Source organism: Pithys albifrons, chromosome Z (assembly GCF_047495875.1).
Source record: "Pithys albifrons albifrons isolate INPA30051 chromosome Z, PitAlb_v1, whole genome shotgun sequence".
In the NCBI taxonomy this organism is placed as follows: Eukaryota; Metazoa; Chordata; class Aves; order Passeriformes; family Thamnophilidae; genus Pithys; species Pithys albifrons.
Window position 1 is genome coordinate 1,378,867 of NC_092497.1, and position 22,438 is coordinate 1,401,304.

General features: G+C 42.6%; 1 protein-coding gene across 2 annotated transcripts in view; it reads left to right on the plus strand.

Moving 5' to 3' along the window:
* MYO5B (myosin VB) overlaps nt 1-22,164 on the plus strand; it is a 172,605-nt gene extending 150,441 nt beyond the window's left edge. For both annotated transcript variants that reach the window (XM_071580010.1, XM_071580011.1), the window contains exons 30-39: nt 7,353-7,551; nt 8,358-8,451; nt 9,407-9,550; nt 10,593-10,744; nt 11,092-11,181; nt 13,118-13,268; nt 14,181-14,466; nt 15,707-15,881; nt 16,820-16,900; nt 17,658-22,164. In XM_071580010.1, the coding sequence (XP_071436111.1) occupies nt 7,353-7,551; nt 8,358-8,451; nt 9,407-9,550; nt 10,593-10,744; nt 11,092-11,181; nt 13,118-13,268; nt 14,181-14,466; nt 15,707-15,881; nt 16,820-16,900; nt 17,658-17,810 (1,525 nt within the window). In that variant the 3' untranslated portion in view covers nt 17,811-22,164. The remainder of the gene's footprint in view (nt 1-7,352; nt 7,552-8,357; nt 8,452-9,406; nt 9,551-10,592; nt 10,745-11,091; nt 11,182-13,117; nt 13,269-14,180; nt 14,467-15,706; nt 15,882-16,819; nt 16,901-17,657) is intronic.
* Nucleotides 22,165-22,438: the final 274 nt, after the last annotated feature.

Below are 22,438 nucleotides of genomic sequence, written 5' to 3' on the forward strand. Positions count from 1 at the left end.
ACAAAGCCTGCCAGGGAATTGTAGCTGCTCTCTTTGACAGCATTTGTTTATAATGTGTGCTGGTTTAAAGGTGAACCAGCAGGGGAAATGAACTCACCACGAGAGAGATTATAAGTCAGAGCTAAAATTTAATAATAATATTACAATAACAACACTGACACACAAGGGAAATTGCTTTCAACTCACAAAACCCCAGCAGTATAGCCCAGTGTCCTGGGGCACAAACCCAAGGGAGTTTGTTTGCCCTTGTGCTGAGACCCCTGTGGCTCCCCCAAGTCCAGAGCAAAAGGAAATGAAAAACCTGTTGGTGCAGGCGAGGGCTGTGGTCTGGGCGAGAGCGGGGATCTCCTCCTGTTTAGGTCCTGCTGCTGCTCTGGATCCGACAAGAAGGTTGTATCCCTAGTCCCCAATATTAATAAGTATCTGGTCATACCAGTGTACCTGTTGCCTGCTGAAGCCTTCCAGGAGACTCCAGTTCTCCTTCAAATGTTCTGATTTCCAGACTTCACTTCTGCAGAAAGAATTGAATCATGGAGTCATTTATGTTGGGAAATGTATCTCAGATCCAACCATTCCCAGCACTGCCAAGGCCACCACTAAGCCATGTCCCCAAGTGCCACATCCACATGGCTTTTAAATACCTCCAGGGTATATAATCCAGGATCTGATTTTCCACAAGAGCACAAATTTCTTTCCTTGCAATTGAATGGATGAGCTGCAATGTTAAGAAGTTCATGTGATCCAGCCTTGGTGGTTTTTGGCCTCCTGAGTGTTGGGAGGGGAAATTTGCAGTCTCCAGGCTCAGTTTCCTATTAGTTCTCTTATCTCTCTCTCATATGAAGCTTGGCTGGAGCTTGGTTCTGTAATACAGTAGCAGTAGCTCTATAAACTCTTACTCTGAATTTCTGTAGTGATTTATCCAGTGGCTCATTAACCACCACCAGCTTCCACATTATTTGGTTCCCTTTGCTTGTGTATTGGAATGATTTATAAAGTGTAGGCTGGTGTCAATGCCAGTAAAACAGGTGAAAATAAATGCTTAGGGAGCATGGGTTATTGTGTTTGTGGATATAAATTAACATTCCCTCCCCCCTGGCACAAATTTGCATTTGTACTTGTGCAGCTCTTTACCCAAGGGTGTCAGCATGAGAAATAGAACTGCTTTCCCTTTCTAATCTTGATCAATAAATGTTTTAATGGGAAGCTTTTCTGATGGACATGCAATTCTGAAGTGGGATTTATAAGCAAGAGCCAGTTTTTCTTCTACCTGCTCTGCAAGAACTATTCCCATTTCCCATTCACAGAGTCCTAGAATGGTTTGGGTTGGAAGGGACCTTCAAATTCATTTCCTTCCAACCCTCTGCCATGGACAGGGACACCTTCCACTAGCCCAGGTTGCTCCAAGCCCTGTCCAGCCTGGCCTTGGACACTTCCAGGGATCCAGGAGCAGCCACAGTTTCTCTGCCCAACCTGTGCCAGGGCCTGCCCACCCTCCCAGCCAGCACCTCCTTCCCAATATCCCATCACACCCTGCCCTCTGGCACTGGGAAGCCATTCCCTGTGTCCTGTCCCTCCATGCCTTGTCCCCAGTCCCTCTCCAGCTCTCCTGGAGCCCCTTTAGGCCCTGCCAGGGGCTCTCAGGTGTCCCTGGAGCCTTCTCTTCTCCAGGTAAGGCCCCCCAGCTCTCCCAGCCTGGCTCCAGAGCAGAGGGGCTCCAGCCCTGGAGCATCTCTGGGGCCTCCTCTGGACTTGCTCTAGCAGCTCCAGATCCTTCTGATGCTGGAGACCCCAGGGCTGGAGGCAGCTCTGGAGGGGGGGTCTCATCTGAGCTGTTTAGGCTGGGGAGAGAGCATGGCTTTACTTTGGTGGGAGATGGACCTTCTATTGTCCCCATGTCCATATAATGCAGGACTTATAAATACAGCAGGAGGAAAACAGGAAAACCTCTGTCAGGTGCTTCTGACCTTGCCCACCTAGTAATTCTGTCTCCACAAAGCTTTCAGAGGAAAGCCCTTTGATTCCAGGTGAAGGGCAACTTTGAATCAAAAGCAGCCCTTATGAATGCATAAACTCAGCCTTTTTTTGTTTGTTTTTTGTTCTTGCTTACTTTTAGCTGCCAAAGGGAGAATAATCAAGTTAGTTCCCAGCTTCAATAACTGAATGTAAAGCTAAGTAAGCTCTTTCTTCCCTGTTTCACTCCTTGGGATCATTCTTTTGAGCTTGTTTGATCTTGGTTGAAACGTATAGCTAGCAAGAGACCAGGTGATGATGTTAGGGATAATAACCTGCCAGCTCAAAGTAAATCAGGCTCTGTCTTTGAAATTAGCTTCTGTGATAACTTCCAAGTGACTTCTGTTGAGTACATGGATTTTTTAAATTTTTTTTCTGCTGGGTAAGTCCCACCTGCAGGTGCAGCTGAGGTGACTGGCTTCATCTGAAAGGATGCTTTGCAGCTGGAAGAGGCTATCACATGGAAAGGGTTCATATCTCTGCTTCCCACTCTCCAAGCAGTCTCCTCTCACTTGGTTCTATAAGGGAGGGAGTTGTTTTGGCAGGAATTTCTCACTTTTGATGAGGGCTGTTTGCCCCAGCTGCTCCCCATTCCTGCAATTCCAAGATAAGGACAAAGGCTTTGTGGATCATACACTTTAAACTCCTCTCAGCCTTTTTTGAGGAAAGGATTTACCCTGCATTTTAGGAAATTATGTTGTCACATGCTAATTAATCTAATTAGCTTGAAAGGGCCCCTATTTGATGTTTAATGTCTTGATCAATAAGAACTTTGAGGAGAAGGGGGAGCTCAGTGATTTCTGAGTCAGTGCTCTGTTGATGGAAATGAACTGAGTGCTCTTTTCCCAGTGCAGGTTTATCTTATATTGGCATTTTTATCTTACAATGGTGCCTCCTTGAGCTGCCCTTTTACTACAGTGCCTATATTTAAAAAAGGGAGGAGAGCTATTTTTCAAAGCAGGTTAATTCAGGAAAATGCATCTCTTAAAAATGCTGCTCCTTTTGTGAGATTTCACAGGTTACTGACATGCAATAAACAGTGATGATCCTTCCTGCTTTTTCCTTGATTATTAGTGCATGAGGATATGTCCTGTTAAGATTATCTGAACCAAAAAAAAAGACTTTACTAACAAATTCATGCAAATCAGACCAATAAACCTCCTTGTTTCTGTCAGCCTACAAACCCTTTTGGAAACCTGCTGCGTATGGGGTAGCAACAAGGTTTTAATTTAAATTCATACACGTGGCTTTAACAGATGAACTTTCCAAATGTCAGTGCCTGAAATGTTTGCTGTTTTTGAGAAGTGCTGTACACGGTCATGGAAGGGTTGTACAGACTGCCTGTGGCAGTGAGACACCTCCTGAGTCCTTTCATGGCAGTGCTGAAACACCACATTTCTCACTGCTTTCCTCCTGTGAAAATCTGCTGCAGAAAGTTTGTGTGTTGTGCTTTTCCACTGAAATGTGCAGAGATTTCCTTGCCAGGGAATGGCATCTGCTACAGCTCGTTCCAAAACAGGAGATGTATGTTGGCTCAATTGGGGTGTTGAGGGCTTTTTTGTTCTTGTTTTTGCGGTTTTTTTGTCCAAAATACAATGATGTAATAAATTTGGTGGTTTCTTTGCTTACTTTTTATTTGTTATTTCCAAGAAAAAAAACCAAACCTGTTTAACTGGCATTGAAGGCAAGTAAAATCTTGTTGAAAAATCTGTTTCTGGTCAAGTTATATCACTCATTTGTGACGTGTTCAACACCTCATTAAAGGAGATAAATAAGTTTCTTGCCTCATAAAATTAAAAAAAAAAAAAGAAGCCAAGACATAACAATCTTCCAAACAGAGACTTTTAGCATTAAAGTGAGATGAGACTTTTCTGGGTATTTTTCTGCCTGGATGGATACAGAGGAGGTTTGATCTTGTAGGGATTTAGGTGGTGTCTGAACCAAGAGTTGCTCTGAGGAAAGACTGATGTGTTTGACTCAGTGTTTGAGGAAACCCTCAACTGAAGTAGAAGGAGGAGAATTTATTTTAGTCCAGGGGAAGTTGCTGCCAAAGGAAGGAAATGGAGAAAATTGTCTTAAAAATATCATGTTAGGGGAACATAAAAACAGCAATTGGGAATTACAATAACCTGCCGGGAGGCTGAAGAGGGTGATCTGTGGTGTTCCCTTCTGACATGAATGACTTTGTGTTCCCATGTTGGCTGCAGTGGGGTTGAGGGGAAGGGACAGTATGAGGACAGCTGGGCGGGGAGGAAAAGCTCCACTACCCAGGAGTGTTTCACAGGGCACAACCAGGGCATGGTTCTCCTTCACCATGCTGGAAAAAGAAATACAATGTAATGAACGTGTGCTTTAAAAAATTATGTTAAATAAAATTAATAAGGGTTCTGCACCTTTTCCCCTTTTCTTGCAATTGACATTTTGTCTTTCTTCTGTCCTCTTGTTTCCTTTTTCTGTCCTTTATTTCTAGCAAGACTGAGGACTGGGAGTATCTCAATGAAGATGGAGAGCTCGGCTTGGCTTATCAAGGTTTAAAGCAAGTTGCCAGGTCAAACACTTTCTCGTTTTCCTCACTGCTGCTTCTCCCTTCTCCTACCTTCTGCTACCCTTTTCTTTCTTCCTCTTGCTCTGCTGGTGCCCTGTGGTCCTCTACAGGACCTGTTGTCCTCTCTGGGAGCAGCTGGAGGTAGATTTCCAAAGTGGAGGAATTGAGACCCTCCTCTAATTTTCAGAGGAGTGGTTGTGATTCTCGTTGGACATTGTTGGTGGTGGCTGTTGTCACTAATGCCTGAGCTGTGATTCAGTAAGGATTTTGTTACACTAATGGGAAATTTGGTGATAAAGGTATTGAGAAGCTGTGACTTCCAAGTAGCCAAAAAACCCCTCCTATTTTACATAATTATTTTCCAAATTGCACTAAGATACAGCACCTCCCTAAAGTGTTTTCTCCCAATCCTTGACTTGCCAGCAGGAGAATCCCTGTGCTTGTATGCCAATGCTTTCACCTTTGCATGCTCCTGGGCATTGTGTGCTCCCATCCATCAGTGGTCCACAGGTATAAGGAGGAAGGCATGGGTTGGACACACAGTGCCATCCTTCCACAGCTCTCCCTACATCCTGGTCAGCTGGGCAAATATCCCACTGGGGCACAGTGGGGCACTCCTGGATTCTTCTCCTGCATCAGCCTGGTCTTCAGTGGTTATGGGGCTCCAATATGTATTATTCTTAAAGAAAATTTGACATTATAAAGATGAAAAATTTAGATATTTTGTATAAAGTAGTCTGAAGTGGTCACATGTAGAGGTATCAGAGTAAAACCAGACAGTAACAGGGATGATTAATGTGTTTATCCAAGCAATGTAGGAACCCAGGTTCATAGAAGGAGTATGCTCTTTGAGGATGTCTCACAGGTAATCCAAACTAATTCCAATATAAAGAAATAAAATGAAAATTAAGTACTTAATACTTATTTCTTGGTGGGTCTATATTTTCCAAGCCTACTAAGAATATAACTACTGACAGGATTATGAGGCTGAGTGCATTATTGCCTGTGTTTCTGTAGGTGGAAAATGTGCTTTTCTGTCTTTTGCTGGAAAATGGGAGTAGAGATTGTGTTGTTTAATGTTCAAAAGACATTAACAACAACAACAAGAAAACACCCTGGGGGATAATGAATACTTCTCATCCAGAAATCTTCCCTAGAAAGCATGCATTTTTTAGTACAGTCTGTGAAATAAAACCACAAAACAACAACAAAATCCCATCCATAACTGTGCCTGCAGGGAAGCAGTTCACAGGTGTGAATCTCCATGAATTTCCCAGTGGACCTGAAAGAGTCGTGGCTTTTCCCTCCTGTCCCAGCTCTGTGTCTCTTCATGTCCTGGATAAATGCAAAGCTGTTGACACCAGAGTCTTCCTCATCTCTGAGGGTTGCTGTTTGCACTTGACGCCAGGAGAGTAGCCCCTGATCTGGGTGTGTAATGATCTGTAGCTCTGCCTAGGACAGCACATCTGTGACCTACAGCAGTGTTGTGGGCTTGGTTACCTCCTTGGGTCATTCCTCCTCCTTGCCACCATGGTCCTGTGTAATCCAGGGCTAATGCTTTGCAGTTCCTGGCTTGATGGCCCTTCCTCAGAGTCCTCATAACTTCTGGAGTTCCTTTTCAGTCTTCTGGAAAGAGCTGGTGGACTAAGAGGAGATTATTTTTAGACACCCTTAAAAAATCAATTGCCATTTTACCTGCCAGGTGTGTCATCATCCTCACCACCATAAGTGTCTACAGTTAGCATCTCAATAATAAATCATTCTTCCATTGGATCTAAAAAGGCATTCTGGCTTAGCAAATGGCTGGATAATCCCTTAACTAAATGTTCTACTAACCCTTTAGCTCAGCATTCCCCACCCCTTTGCTGCGGTTGTCCTTGTGCAGAGTTTCAGGGCAGGGCTGGAAGGTGACTTGGTGAAGGTGAAAGGATGGCAGGACAAATTGTTACAGGAGAATGTTGAGTGCACACCTAAAGGGTGCAATAAAAAGGGTGGTTTTGGTGACTTCTCTCGGCTGTGTATCATGTTGTTAGTATTTGTATGTCCTGGGCTAGAATCAATCAAGTCTCTCTGATCAATCTGAAGATCTTGGTGAGGTCAGGAGCAATGATGAAAGCAAGAACTCATCAAGGGGACAGAAAATTGCTTTGTGTGTAGTATTCTGCAGGTAGTTTGTAAATGAGAATTGAAATACCTGTGAATATGCTTGTTTTTAAACAAAGATGAACAGCAGCTCTACAAACAGCTAAAAAGAATGAAGGGTTTCAGCTTCTGCCTTTCTTGGCATTCCCAGCAGTAGTGAAAGAAGCCAGTGCCATTCCAACTGAGCGAAACCATTTGCAAGACTTACAGTTCAGTTTTCAGGAATAAGAACTGGTGTTTGACAGGAAATGAGGGCAAGGACAGATATCCTTCAAGCTGAGCTTTTGAAAACAAAACCTGCATGTGTTTATCTGCGCTGCTTTGTTGCTGTGTGTTTGCTTTTCACAAGTAAAGGAACCCAAATTTGCGATACAGTTAAATAAAAAATGGGAGCTCTTGGATTTTTTTTATCTTTATTTTTTAAAAAAAACCAAACAAAACAACATTTGACATCATATCTGTTAATTTCAGAGGTATTTGATCTGCAGTATAGCAAACAACAGACTACTGTAGCAATAATAGCCATAGCTTTGTTTATAGGGAGGTTGACTGGGAATATCTCCCAGGTTAGCTGATTTTGAAGGATCTGACCTCAAACAACAGCTACTACCATGATGTTGAAATGTCAGGCTGATCAGTGTGGTCCTGTTCTCAGGTTGTTGGAAGCGCAGCTCCAGGATCAGCGAAGGGAGCATGAGGAGGAGATGGAAGCTCTGAAAAGCCAGGTGGATGCAATGCAGGAGGAGCTGGAGAAGCAGCAGGAGGCTTTCCTGCAGACCCTGCAGCTCTCTCCAGAGGCCCAGGTGGAGTTTGGACTCCAGCAAGAAATTACACGTCTCACCAATGAAAACCTGGTAAGAGGCTATGCTGGCAACACAAGAAGAGGGGCAAAAAACCCCCAAATAGGCTGAGAGAAAGGAGATTAGGAAGCATGTCAAGGAGGGGAGTGCACTGGAGTCTCTTCCCCTCCTCCTAAACTCCCTGCAGAACCATCAGCATCTCCCTGGTGCATTTTGGGGTGTTGGCACTCGAGCTGATGTTCTATTGCTGTATGACTTTTTTGACTACATAGGTACTTTTTTTTATTTTTTAATTTTTTTTTAAGCCTGTCTACTTTGTGGTACTTTCTACCAAATGAGATTGCTGGGAACATCTCTACTCTGTCATTACACACAAAGACCACACAATCCCTTCATCTTCCTTACATTTAGTGGAAGCGTGAAGGGGCAATGGCCACTCCAAACAGTTGGCTTGGTTGATCATAGATTTCCCTTTCTCACCTTCTGTATCTATGTGCAAGATCTGGAGCCAGTGTTGGCACCTCCTGAGTTCAGGTGAAGGTTTCTTGCCTTTCCCAGAAACTCTGGATTCTAAATAGTGTTGGAGCTGTTTTACTGTGATTAGTAGTGAGGATTAAATACTGTGGGTGGTGTGTGGTGAGTATTGCCTGCTGTAGAAAGCAGGTGTCCAGCAGGCACAGTCTTTGTGGTGTAGGTAAGGCTCTCTCTGAGCAATCCAGAAATAACAGCTCTTCTTCTGGCAAGATACTCACATCATGGACCAGACGTCAGCCTTAAACTCACCCAAAATGAGTTGTTCTTGGGCTTAATATTTGTTTTTTGTGTTTTGCCCTTTTTTTAATGCATCTTCTGTTTTTCAGGATCTGAAAGAATTGGTAGAAAAGTTGGAAAAGAATGAAAAGAAGCTGAAGAAGCAGCTGAAGATTTACATGAAGAAGGTCCAAGATTTTGAAGGTGACTTGGATGTTGGAAAACACTGGGGCGAGGGCACTGCACTTGGGCTATGCTTTGGCCAGCTTTGGAAAGCTGCAGGGGACTTTTTTCTTTCTTTTTCTTCCTATGAAACTAAGGTTTTGTTCATTCTGGCAGCGAACTAGCAACAGACATTGAGCTGACACTGAGGGTTGGAGGGTATTTATAGAAACCTTCTTGCTTTCATTGCATTCAGTGCAGTGATCCAGGCAGAGATACAGGGAGGAGACCAGTGACTCTCAGGCAAATGCTCTGATCTATCATTTTCAGGGGGGGAATACAGCCTTTTAGGAATAAAATATATATTTATATTCTACTTGATGAGAAAACATCCCAAATGTGACATCTGTGTTGTAGAGAAAGAGCTTCCCGTTCTCTGGAGAAGCCGTGATTAATCAGAGGGCCCCATTCTCGTGAGCTAATTCCTGGAAACGAGGCATTAAGTGAAATTAAGCTGAATAACTGGAGGGTTTCCACGGCTCACCCAGCTGGTCTCTGTCAGTGTGATTTGCATGCTGTTTGCTGCAGTATTTGCATGCTGGTCTCTTCTGCTTTATTAAACTTCAGAAGCTTTACAGACAGACAGAAGGTGTAATGCTTAGGGATTTGTCATTGCCTGCCTATTTCCCCACCCTATGGGAAAATGATACACTAAAAAGCTTCCCTTAGGTTTGCTATCTTCCAGCCTGTGGTCTCTTGGAAAATAAAAAATGGCTTTGTTTCTTTTCGTCTCTAAGTTCAACTTCCACACTTTTTCTTTCGTTCAGAGTCTGAACTCTGACTGGTAATTCAAGACCTGTTGGTTTATATTTTTATATGACATTATTGGGAGTTTAATACATAGCTCTTTGACTTGGTGTCTGCATTAAGGCCAGGGTAGGACCTGAAGAGTTCTCGATTTCCAGGTGCCACCATTCATGCTCTTTTCTCTTCACAGCATCCCAAACCATGCTGCCAGCTGAGAGGAGGCAGCATGACAGTAACATGCAAGTTGCTGTCCAGAGGAAGGAGAAAGATTTTCAGGGCATGTTGGAATATTATAAAGAAGATGAGCCACTCCTCATCCGAAACCTCATTACAGGTGAGGACTTTTCTCTGCTCCTGTGCCTGCCTCCCCCTTCTCTTGCCTGGGAGAGTTTGTAAACTTGAGAAATCAAGGCAAACAAATAGATCATCTCAAATTAATCCCTTCTGGGGCTACACGTTTGTGGTGGTGGCTCTTTGGGTAAGTAAAGTAGCTGCACTAACAGATAGATCAGCATAGATGTAATCCTTAGGGATAGCAAGGAATGGGAAATGCAAAACAAGGCTGCAGTTTTTAGAGCAGGCAGTAACTTGCTGAGCTTCATATGATGTGGTAATAGATGGGGAGGGGATAGCAGAAGGATAGACCCTGGGGATGTGGAACAGCAGTGGAACTAAGGTAGTTTGGTTTACAAGGTAATAACAGATAATGAACCTGTGAGCTCTTCTGTGCTGCACAGTCTGACCAGAATTGCTGCAGCATCCTCTTACTCTGTGCTGCTGTGCTTCCCTGGCTGGGTGTTGGTATTTACCATCACACTAACCCCAGCAGAGCCTCATGAGGGTCCAAAAAGTGTTCAGGGAGCAGTGCTACCCATCACTGTGTCCCTAATTAGACAGGCTTATTCTTTAGAGGCCGTGTGCCCTTGGCTACCATTAGGATTCAGAATCTTGGGGGAAAGAGCAATTTGCTGTGTCATCACTTCAGAAGGAGGGGTTTATAAACCTGTGGAAGGTATTCCTGAAAGCTTCAGAGAGGTTTTCTAAGGTGATTTGTATGCTCCTGGGGCAGGCTCTTACCTGGTGAAGAAGCTCAGCCCTAGTGCATCCATAAGGTGTAATGGGATATTGTCACAAACCTCAATCACAAAACCATCTGTCCTGCAGATGGACCTTTGGTTCTGTGTCCACACTGCACAGAGGGATGCAGGTTCCAGAGCCATAATATACTCTTCCCCAGGGCTGGGGGAATAAGGGTTTGCCTGGGTACAACTCTAGCTCTGTGTTCTCTGCTTTACCTGTTGGTGAAATGTAAGTTTGTTTTTTGTGTTGTTTTGGGTTTGTTCGTTTATTTTTTTTATACTTTTCAAATATTCTAGATCTCAAGCCCCAGGCAGTGTCTGCTACTGTTCCCTGCCTTCCTGCCTACATCCTCTACATGTGCATCAGACACGCAGATTACATCAATGATGACCAGAAGGTGCACTCCTTGCTCACCTCCACCATCAACGGCATTAAGAAAGTGCTGAAGGCAGGTGTCCCTTTGCTCTGTCTTGGGGTTAAGGTGCTGTAAAATGGTAATAACCATGTCCAAGTGTGTGATATTCAGCTCTCACAGTGATTTGCAGCCAAATCATTCTTAGATCTTCCCTTTTTATAAGAACAAGGGGAATTATGGTCCAAGCAATAAAACTGTTTGCTTTTACAGATTTGAAAAGACAAAGTTTGCAGGGAGGAAATGGCTAATGCTGCCCTTCTCCGGAGAGAAAACTTCCTGATTCTCTGTGGGGGAAACTCAAAATCACTTTGTCTCGCTATGCCAACATCCCCCAAGGAAGGGAAGGGGGGAATCTCACATGTTTAATTTTGTTTCTCCAGAAACACAGCGATGACTTTGAGATGACGTCGTTTTGGCTGGCGAACACATGTCGCCTCCTGCACTGCCTAAAGCAGTACAGTGGAGAAGAGGTAAGAACCACCACTGACCTGGAGTGTGCTGGGTTTCCTCCAGGGAGAGTCCTTGAGTCTCTTGGGTCTGGTGGCTTCCCACTGACTACAGTGTGGGGTCATCTCTGACTTCCCTTCTGTGTTAATCTGGGTATAACATGAGGCAGGTCCTGGAATCTTAAAATCACAGAGTGGTTTGGGTTGGAAGGGACCTAAAACACCATCTCATTCCATCCCTTGCCATGGACAGGGACACCTTCCACCAGCCCAGGTTGCTCCAAGCCTCATCCAACCTGGCCTTGGACACTTTCAGGGATGGAGCAGCCAAAGTTTCTCTGTCCAACCTGTGCCAGAAGCTGCCTACCCTCCCAGCCAGGAATTCCTATCCAATATCCCATCTCACCCTGCCCTCTGGCACTGGGGAGCCATTCCCCCTCGTCCTGCCACTCACAGATAATTGTAACATGAGATTTCAGAAGGATATTCTGTCATTTCTTGCCATCTCAGTAGTATTTCATAGGTTGAAATAAGTTCTGTTACATCTGATCCCTTCCAACAAAATGGATTATAGCAGTCCTTCTAAAACAATGCATCCTACCACCCTTATAGCTCTCTATTCTGCATATTATAATTTTTCACAGAGCCAAATACTGTTATTTTTTGTTTTGTATTGATTTTTTTAGATATATTGAGCATTCAAACTTTAAGAATAAGTAAAAAAGTACTTCATAGGATGAAATTAACTATTTAGGTTATGGAAAAGATAATGATTTGTGTGTAATACCACAATGCTGGACTTGGAAGATTTAAGATTAAAATACAAATTAAAAAGGAAAATAATTTGGAGAATAGTTACTAGTAGTTAAGCTCTTGTTTGCCCTCTTCTGTCTGGATAATAATATTACATTTAAAGAAAATACTGTCCAGAAAACCAGCAGGGTAAAAAAAAACCAACCCAAACTTAAATTTTTCACTTTCTTTGCCATGACTTACTATGTAAATGAACCAGCTGTTTGCAAATTCCATTGATAACTTGATGCAAAACCCAGAGGACAAAAATAATTCTGAGCAGTTTCCAAAATACTGTTACGTTTAGTATGAAATCCAACCTATTTTTAAAAAAATATTTAAAAGAAAGTCCCAAACTCTGAGGAATTTTTTCATGTGAAGAGCACAATGCTCTTTGTTTTGTCAGGAAAATGTGGAGATATTGTGACATGAATTCAAGTTTGTACATGTTGTATTTTAGCATTTTTCTGGTCACAACCAACCAAAACAGTTGCACAGTTCTCATTTTGAAACCAAATAAAGCTACATGAACAGGCAATTAAAAAATCTGTATTAATTACAAAATTAATCTGCATCATGTTTGCTTCTGCCACTAAAACTGGTGTTAAAGTCTGAGCCCAGACCTTAGGGCTTAAAGCATCCATGTGCAGTACCAGAGGTCAGCTGCTTCTTCTGCAAAGGGCAGGGCAACAAATTTGGTTATTTGGAGAAATTCATTAACCTCAGATCAGTGTAAATGTTGTCACAGCATGCAGTTATAGTTTTTTCTTCAATTTTCTACAACCTTAGTTTCAAAGTACTTGGTTTCCTGTAAACAATTGTGGCTCAAAGGGATAAACACATAGCTAAGAAGTAGTTTCTCTGGGACTGAAATGTCATTTTCTGTGTGTTTCAATTAGTACAACCATTGCTCCTTCCTAAAGCTAAAATGAGAAACTGATAGTTTAATGATTTTCTCAAAAAATAGTCCTCTAGTAATAATTTATGAGCAAATGCCTGAGTAAATCAAAGGTGATTTATGAGTCTTGAGCTTTTCTATAATAGAGTAAAAATGTGCTTGGGTATATTGTATACTGAGGGTATGGCAGGAGGGGTTAACACAGTGGTTTAGATGGGCTGTAAATGGGTGGAATAATGAACCTGAGTGTTTTGCTCTCCTTTTGGTCAGGGTTTCATGACACAAAACACACCGAAGCAGAACGAGCATTGCCTGAAGAACTTCGACCTGATCGAGTACCGACAGGTGCTGAGCCACCTCTCCATCCAGATCTATCAGCAGCTCATTAACATCGCACAGGGCATCCTCCACCCCATGACTGGTGAGTTCACAGCCTTGAGGAGAGTGTTTCCTGGTTGGGGCTATCTGCTCTGACCTTTGCATGGTGCTAACATGACCTGGGGGAGAGTTTTTATTTTCCTCCATGATGCAAAACAATAGGGATGAGGGATTTTTCCATCTTGATTCTCGTGGGGATGTAGTGACAGAGATGAGGTGATCTGGTGGGTTCCCCTCCAGACCAGGCTTGTAGTTAATCTATTTGTGGGTGGAAATGTGCATTATGAGGGAGGAGAGAACTGGGAAGAGGAAAAAGACTCATAAAGACCTTGTTTTGCGAGGGTGAGAGAACTAAGAGGAGTTACCTCCTCAGCCAGATCCCTGAATCTGAGGAGTGCCCCATCCCTGGAAGTCCAAGGCCAGGCTGGATGGGGCTTGGAGCAACCTGGGATAGTGGAAGGTGTCCCTGCCAATGGCTGGGGTTGGAGCAAGATGATCTTTAAAGTTCCTTCCAACCCAAACCATTCTAGGATTCCATGATATTTGTGTACTTTTTAATTTATTTCATATTAGAGCAAACCAGGAATTCATGGATGTGCCCTGCTGTCAGACCTCACAGCACCCACCTCATTGCATCACTGAGACTGATATGTGGTTATTACAGGATCAATGCTTCCTCTAGTAACTAATAAATAGAATCATAGAATTGCTTGGGTTGGAAAAGACCTCCGAGATCATCAAGTCCAACCCTTGGTCCAACTCCAGTCCCTTTACCAGATCATGGCACTCAGTGCCACGGCCAAGCTCAGCTGTAAAACCTCCAGGGATGGGGAATCCACCCCCTCTCTGGGCAGCCCATTCCAATGCCTGAGCACTCTCTCTGCAAAGAATTTATTGCTGATGTCCAAATACGTGGATACAGGCGTTTTTTAGCTCATTTTTCCCCTCTTTCCAGTGCCTGCGGTGCTGGAAAATGAGAGTATCCATGGGCTTTCCAGTATCAAACCCATAGGCTACAGGAAATACACCTCCAGTGGGGCAGAAGGTGACACATTCTACAGCTTGGACAACATGATTCGCCAGCTGAACACATTCCACAGCATCATGTGTGACCAGGGGCTGGACCCAGAGATCATCCAGCAGGTGTTCAAACAGCTCTTCTACATGATCAACGCAGTCACCCTGAACAACCTCCTGCTGAGGAAGGATGTCTGCTCATGGAGCACGGGCATGCAGCTGAGGTGGGGCTGGGGCTCGGGGCAGGGTTGGGCCTGCCTGAGGAAGTTGTGTTAATTAGGTGTGCTTCTTGGAGTAAATTATTTAAATCTTCCTTTTGCTACCCACTGCCCATCCCATGTTGGATCTTTGTATATGCCCCTTGAGCTGGGGAGTGGCCACAGCAAAAGCTTTTGCATAGATATTTTCAAAGGTATTCAAAGGTACCTGGGTACCTTGCAGGATTTTGCTGGCATTTAAACGCTGGTTAAGGCATTGTTTTAATTGACTGTTGAAACTTCTAGGATTCTGAGTGCCATAGAAAAGCATCTCCCTCCTTTGTGCTGTTGGGCTGTGCTGGTTAAAGGTAAACCTGGGAGGAGAAATAAACTCAATACAGAAAAGATTATAAGTCAGAGTTACAATTTAATAACAATATTACAATAAATGCAATGGCACAAAGAGAAATTGGGTCTAACCCCCAAACCCAACAGTCTAACCCAGCCCCCTGGGGCACAAACACAGGGGGTTTGGTGGCCCCTGTGCTGAGCCCCACATGGTTCCTCTGAGTGCAAAGGAAAAGGAAGGGACAAACCTGTTGGTGCAGATGATGGCACAGTCTGGTGGAGAGTGGTGGGCTCCTCCTGTCCAGGGTCTACTCCTCCTCTGGATCCCAAGAGTGGTCCCCAAGTCCCCAAAGCCCCAGATTCCATCCCCTCAGGTGCAGGTGGGAGCCCCCAGTCCCTCCCCCAGGGCAGGGAGTTCCACCCTGGGGGATCTGACTCTGGGAGTCATGGGGGATTTTGGAATGGTTGGTGGCCCCTGAGCAGAGCTGAGCCCTCAGGTGGGTGTGGAGGTGCCAAGGAGTCCCTGCAGGGCAGTTGTCCCAGCTCCTCTGCCAGGCTTCTTTCCCAGCCAGCTCCCAGCCTGAGGGCTCAGCTGTGTCCTGGGCAGCTGCTGCCAATGGGCCATTGGGAACAGTTCCTGGGGGGTGAATGGAGGGTTTAGAATGCACAGCTTTGGTCACACCCACAGAGTGGTAAATTGGTCCCGGATTGCTGAACTGGGACAATGGCTCTTCTATTTGTAAGGTACATAGAGTATAAATTTTGCTCTGAGTTTGAGTATTAAGCTTTGGTCTGACAGTTTTTGTATCACAAAAAGCCACATATACGAGCACTGCAACATACCCTGAGCCTCACAAAGGATTTTCGAGCTGCTGCATCTTATCTCTCAGCTCACATCTTGTCTCGGTTGCTTACCCAGGTTTAACATAAGCCAGTTGGAGGAATGGCTACGTGGGAAGAATCTGCAGCAGAGTGGAGCAGCACAAACTTTGGAGCCCTTGATTCAGGCAGCACAGCTTCTGCAGCTGAAAAAGAAAACCTCAGAGGATGCCGAGGCCATCTGCTCCCTGTGCACATCACTCACGACCCAGCAGGTAAGGAGCAGGGCAGAGTTTTACACCAGAGAATATGGATAATTAAAGGAGTGGAAAAGGGTGGTTCCCTGGTGCTAGTTCTTCATTGCCCAGCCTCAGCTGCCATTCCCTCAGGGGGAACAACTTGTCCTTTTCAGGACTGACTCCTCTCAGAGGTGATCACCATGGTGGCTTCTCTCTCACAGTGCCACTGATGACACTGGAGCTCCAGAAATCTGCAAAAACGGAACCCACCCAGAAGAGTTTGTGGTATAAGTCAGACTCTTGGCATTTTAAATCTACATGTTGTCTTTTGCCAGGGCTTAACCTGGCTAGGTCTGCAGGATGGCCACCAAGGATTCATATTTGGGGCAGAAGGTTGAGAAGTGCCCACCTAGGCTGGATGGATCTGACTTTAAATTTTGAGACTCCATCCCAGGAGGATGTAAACTCATGTTTTTTGCTGCTGGATTTCCTGGTCTAAATTTGATAATGATTTAGGAAGGGGTGAGCTGATGTCCTGTGGTTCTTGGAGAGCCTTTCTAATATTTCTCCATCACCCAGTCTTGAATATTTGTTTTTTAGAGAAACTGAGGGGTGGCAGGGGAGGAATAGGAATGGGGAAACACCAGGAGGAGCATTGTAGAGGTGACATCAGTAGCCACCCATAACATCATGTACCAACCGAGTGGAGTCCCTGTACAACCTGTTGTGCAAGTCTGTTCCCAGTTTACAAGTGTTGCTGTAAGAAGTGACTTTGACAGGTCCACAGATCTTGCAATGCCTCACATCAGGCAAAGGAAAACACCAGGACAACAATCAAGCTGCTGCTTCTGCTTCTCAGTTTTGTCACAGGAAACTTGTTATGGCCTTATCATGACAAACTGCTAGTGGTGCTTTGCATTCTGGGAAAGTTTGGCTTCTCAGCACTGTCTGTAACCCTATTTTGTTCTCAACAGATCATAAAGATCCTTAATCTCTACACTCCTGTGAATGAGTTTGAAGAACGTGTGACAGTAGCTTTCATACGAAACATACAGGTAAATTCAAAGGGATTTAAATTGGAGGGCACCAGTGACACCTGTATAATTCTAGTGACATCTTTATTTGATCATTGCTAACTTGGACATTTTGCAAAGGGCATGCTGCTGTGTGTTGTCCTGAGTTCAGTGCTCTGTGTGTGCACACACTTACACAGCTGCAGGGATAACCAGGCTGTTAATCACCAAGAGAAATAAGCACCTGAATTCCCAGGTCAGCTAATTCAGCTCTTTAGTGGCAACACAGTTTAGGATGAAGGCTGCAGGAGCCAACAAAGCATTGGTGAAGTGGAGCTACTTCTGAGACATGAGGTAGAAACTGGCAAATAAAGGAAAAATAAATAAATAAAAACCAAACAGCTTTTAATGCTCAGAAGGAGGAGGCAGGAAAAGGAAACAGATGCATGTTCAGCTACCCCCAGAATCCATGTCCAATTGCTGAGCAGCTGAATCAGAGAGTCTGCTGGTGTCATGTTGCTGTGCAAGGGGATCATGTTGTTTCCAGGATCCCATATCTTGCTTTGTGGTCACGTAGGAAACATTGCCAGGTACTCCTGAAGCTGTGTTTTGTTTCCTGCAGTCTGCACAGAAGTTCCTTGCTCACAGAAAAGCTGCTGCAATAGAGAACAAAATGGTTCTCACTTTTCTGCAATATCTATAAAATTATATATATACCTTTGATGTTGTTAGACACCACACAGGCAAAGAAAAGGTAACAATTGATGCTAAATTTATTTTCTTCTTCTGCTCTTTATAGAAGCACTTGGAAGGACGGAATGACTCTCCACAGCTGCTGTTAGACTTCAAGCACACCTTCCCAGTTTTGTTTCCATTCAACCCATCCTCCATCACCATGGACTCTATTCATCTTCCTGCTTCTCTCAACTTGGATTTTCTCAATAAAGTCTGAAAAAAGTAGAATTAAGCTCACCCCTCACTACCAGAGACCTCCAGCAACGAAACGAAAAATCAGTAAATGAATTTAAGGAGGTCTTTAAATATGGACCAAACAGGCTTGTGGAAGAACTAGTGCACAGTAATATATGGATGCTAAAATGTAGAGTGAAAAAGAGACTGATCCGTATGTGATTTTTTTCCTTTTTTTCTTTTCTTTTTTTTCAATTTGCAGCTCAGAAATAAGGATACTTGAAAAGTAGATTTATTTTTTACTGCTTGATTTTATGTTGACATAACTCAAAACCTATAATCATCTCCAAAAGCCACTAAGAAAAAAAAGAACAGAAAGTGGGAAACAGCTTACTTTGATCTTCATAGGTGTCTATGACAGTTAAATCAAAAACAAAATCTGAGACACTTATGCTGCCTCTAAGGATGTGTCATTTATCTAATGGGATGTGTGTTGTTGTGGATGAGTAACAGGACATGCAGTTCTTCCTCCAGCTCTTGCTAGTAACTGCATCACGATAGTGAGTTGGGAAGGTGAAGTGCAGAAGGTACATGATTACCATGCTGGTAAAGGTAACAGGCTGGGATGCTGCTTGTTTCCACTGATGTGGAATTTGTCACCATTTCTATGTTTGAGAAATGCTGTTGTTCCTCCTAACTACATCCAGTGCATCTGCTTCATGGAACTTAAATAAACTGGCAGTGTGGACTTTCCACCATTAGCAAATTTACATCAGCACAGGTTTTGTCCTAGTGAAATAATCACGGCACGAGGAACTGCCTTAAGCCTTCTGCTTCTAGTGTAGCATCATCCTTATCTCTACTGTTGGCTTTCCCTGTGCTTTTAAGTGCCACAAACTTTCCCCAGTGGCTTTCTCTTGCAAGGCCTGTATCAAATCTTATGCATAGATCACCCTAAGACAGCCCAGTTTAATTATGGGCTCCCCAGCCCTACTTAGGTTCAATGGGTGAGTCCTCGCTGTGGGTGAGTCCTCGCTGTAGCTGTCCATGGAAAAGCTCTATGTTCATTTCAGTAGCCACCCAAAATGTTACCAGTTGTGCAAATACAGGGCTTAGATAAATGAAGAATACTTCTTTTTTTTAAAAAAAAAAGGAAACAAAAAAGTAACTTGTAAAAAGAAAGGAGATTAGATGTTCTAACACAAAAAAAGTTGTCAGATGGTGTGTTGGTAATTAAAGCCCATTTCTTTAAGAGTGAACACACTCTTTGTCTATAACAATCTTCAATGAATAACTGCAATCAACTCAGATTCTGTTAGGATTTTTTAACCAAACTTATTAACTAAAACAAGCCAATCTCCTGACCTCACCACATTGATGCTGAAGGGGACCAGCTGCTCACAAAGACAGTCACTGCTTTTCCTTTGTACTTCTACTACACATTGAATTTTCAGTGGCTGCTGAGCAGGGGAAGAGGTGGCTTCCCATGTGAGTGGTGCTACACAGCTACTCAGAGTGGTGATGCTCCTGCCACAGCACAGTGTGCCAAATTGCAGCCTGGATGTTTGGCAGCCAGCATTCTGCCCTTTCCACCTCTCCATACTGATCTTGCCTAAATAGATCTTCACTTACATACTTTTGTGGTCGGGGTTGCTTTTGTGGCCTGCAATTCCACAATGATTAAAAAGTTTTCAAAGAAAAACCCACTCTCTCCATCTGACTGCTTTTATTTTGTGTAAAACGTATCCAAACAGCAAATTTATGGCCTGGTACACTGTCTGCTTAGAGGTTTAAAGGAGAATGTGAAGTCTCTTGAAGATACACTAACTCCTGTCTGCTGCAGTTACCCTTTTTAGGCAAGGAGTGTGTTTTGATTTAAACATCATGTATATAATCTATGTATATACAAACTGTAATAGTCCTGTATGTACCATATATGTATATTACTATCCAAAAAAGCACATTTTTAAAGGAAAAGTTGAGTGCTGTGAGGAATATGGGTCTATGCCAGTGGGTAAATACCTTCTTTCAAATGGAGACTGTGGTTCAGAACAGATGTTACCACTGAAGGACAGACTTAAGGCTAAGAAATTATTTTTCCCCCCAACCATTACCCAGCTAATTACAGAAGATTTTTTGCTTGTATAGAGCCAGCACTACCTCCAAACTACAAACCTGGAGCACTCACATCTGCTGTGTATTCAGTAGTGCCTTCATCTCCCCTTTATATTCAGTGAGGGTAATGCCACCAGTTTGCTGTCTGTGCCCAGCAAGCCCACCCTCCTGTCACCCACTCATCTACACTATCTTTATTTATTTGTACCTACCTCTTTTCACAATGAATGTCTTTGCAGTGCTCTGGATTTTTTTTTTAATTGTCTCCCATCCCTTCTTTCCACACTCTAGTAGTCATCATGGTTCAGAAACAGATAATTCAAAGTGGAATTCAGCCTTTCTCTAAGTTGGTTTTAACACAGAGCTGTTGCTCAGGATTCACAGTGGGTCAGCAGTTTCCTCTCAGGCTCCTCAGGTCTCTACCTCTCATGGATAAAAATTATTTGGAGTACAATTCCCAACACATTGATTAAACCTATGCTTATCACTCAGACTGATGAAAGGTTGCTGCAACAATTTTGTTGCTGATGACAATTATAAAATGTGCTTAATGGTCTTCTAGGGGATAATGGTCCTTCACTGGCATGGTCAGGATCATAGTTTATATATACTTTCTTAGAAACTTGATGTGTATAAATGGGAACTGAGATTTATGTCTTGATCTGTGATCATGTAGTTTATCCACTGAGATCCATCTGGAAGAGGACTCTGTATGAGTTACCTTTAATACATGTATCTTTTCTGTTAGCAATTTTAAAAATTTGTATTTAAATGTTAGTTAATTGCCATGTTTGAGCATGCCTTTCCTCCCACTAGCATTTCTTTATTTAAAAAGCTAACTGAACACAAAGCATGGCTTTGAGAACACTGGCTCTTGTCCAGATCTGTCTTTATTTTTAAATATTAGTCATTCAGTTGAGCATTTGCCCACTCTGTGCCTTTAGCTCAACCATTGTTTCTCTGAAACAAGCATTAAAACAGGGGAATTTTTTTATTATTCTCTCTTAGAAAAAGTTGTCTGTGGATTTAAAAGCCTACTTATAAAATCTTACTTTAACAAAATCTGGAAAAACACTTTGAAGTTCCCAAAAAAAACCCAAAACAAATACTGACCCATGCTGACTTTTGCATGTATGATGTATCTCAGAAAAAAGCACTATTAGGAATAAAATAAAATGCATTAAACCAGTAAAAAACCCCAAATCACAAAGATCAGCAGCATTACAAAATCAACACCTCAAACATGAGTTCAGGCCATGTGCTGGCTGATGTACAAGAACCATCCAGGACAATGTCCAGGTTTCATTTTCACCAGAAATTTCCCTTTTGTTGGCATTTTGTAGCTGAGGTTACTTACCTTGTCTGGTAAACCTGCTGTAGTTGACTGTAGAAAAGAACATGGGACCTCAAGACTGATTTTATGCAATCCTACATCACAAAAAATTTTTTGCTCATGGAATTTATTCCACTGGATCTTGAAGTTTCTTTGAATGAGTGAAACAGGAACAAAATATGGGCACATTTTAACCATATGTCTGCCTTTAATCACCTGCCTCTTGCTCACTGATATCTTTGCAGGACATGACCTTTATTTGTGTGATTTGCAAAAGATACAAATGAAAAAGTTACACTTGAAACATCAGGTCGTTTTCCTCCCATTTTCAATAGCAAATGAATAAAATTGTTCAAACTTACTCTTTCAGACCATTACCTAAAAAATTAGCATTTTATCATTGCATATGAATAGACCTAATCAAAATAAATTGCTTGAACTCCCCCATGAGCTGTTTTCATCCAACTTTATTGATTCACATATCAGTGACAGTCACATATTTATGACAGTCATAAATAGATTTATTTTTTTCTGGAAAAAATTCAGGCAAGATAGATGATAAGTAAATCCAAAGGACATATTCCCTGATGAGTATCCAAATTATTTCAAGGTGTGAATGCCAGTGGACAAAGACTTTCAAATTAATTTGAAATTAGAAGAAAAAATATATATTAAAAAAATGCTACTGTATTGTAATGTCTATTTTATTTGTTTGGGGATTTTTTTATGTGAAGTGTCATTAACGAGCAGAAGGTACAGCTGCTGTAAAGGTTGAATGATACACATGAGTGAATACTGTAGATGAAATACTACTGCTTATAGAATATTTTTCCATTTTGAACAAATCTGTAAACTACACCTTTGTTTATAAAAAAATGCTTGTAATAGTCACTGTACTATTCAGATGGGGATAAAAACAAAATTTGTGAAATAAACACTTTTGAAGAAATTGTCACTTGTGGTCAAAAATAGAAATTTAGAAGATAACCTCTTGCAATATTTACTTGTATCTGTTGGAAACTTTTCCATTTTAACACTATAAAGTAGCTTTATAAACATTACAAAGTATAATGTAAACAGAAGTTACCAGTATCAAAGCTTTTACTCAAGACACTGGAAGGTTTGGAAGTTGTAACTTCATTTTAGAGATGCTGAAATAATCTGAGCAAATCAGAAACAAATTGAGTGTGGAATCTTATGGCCTTGAAAGCCACAGTCAATCA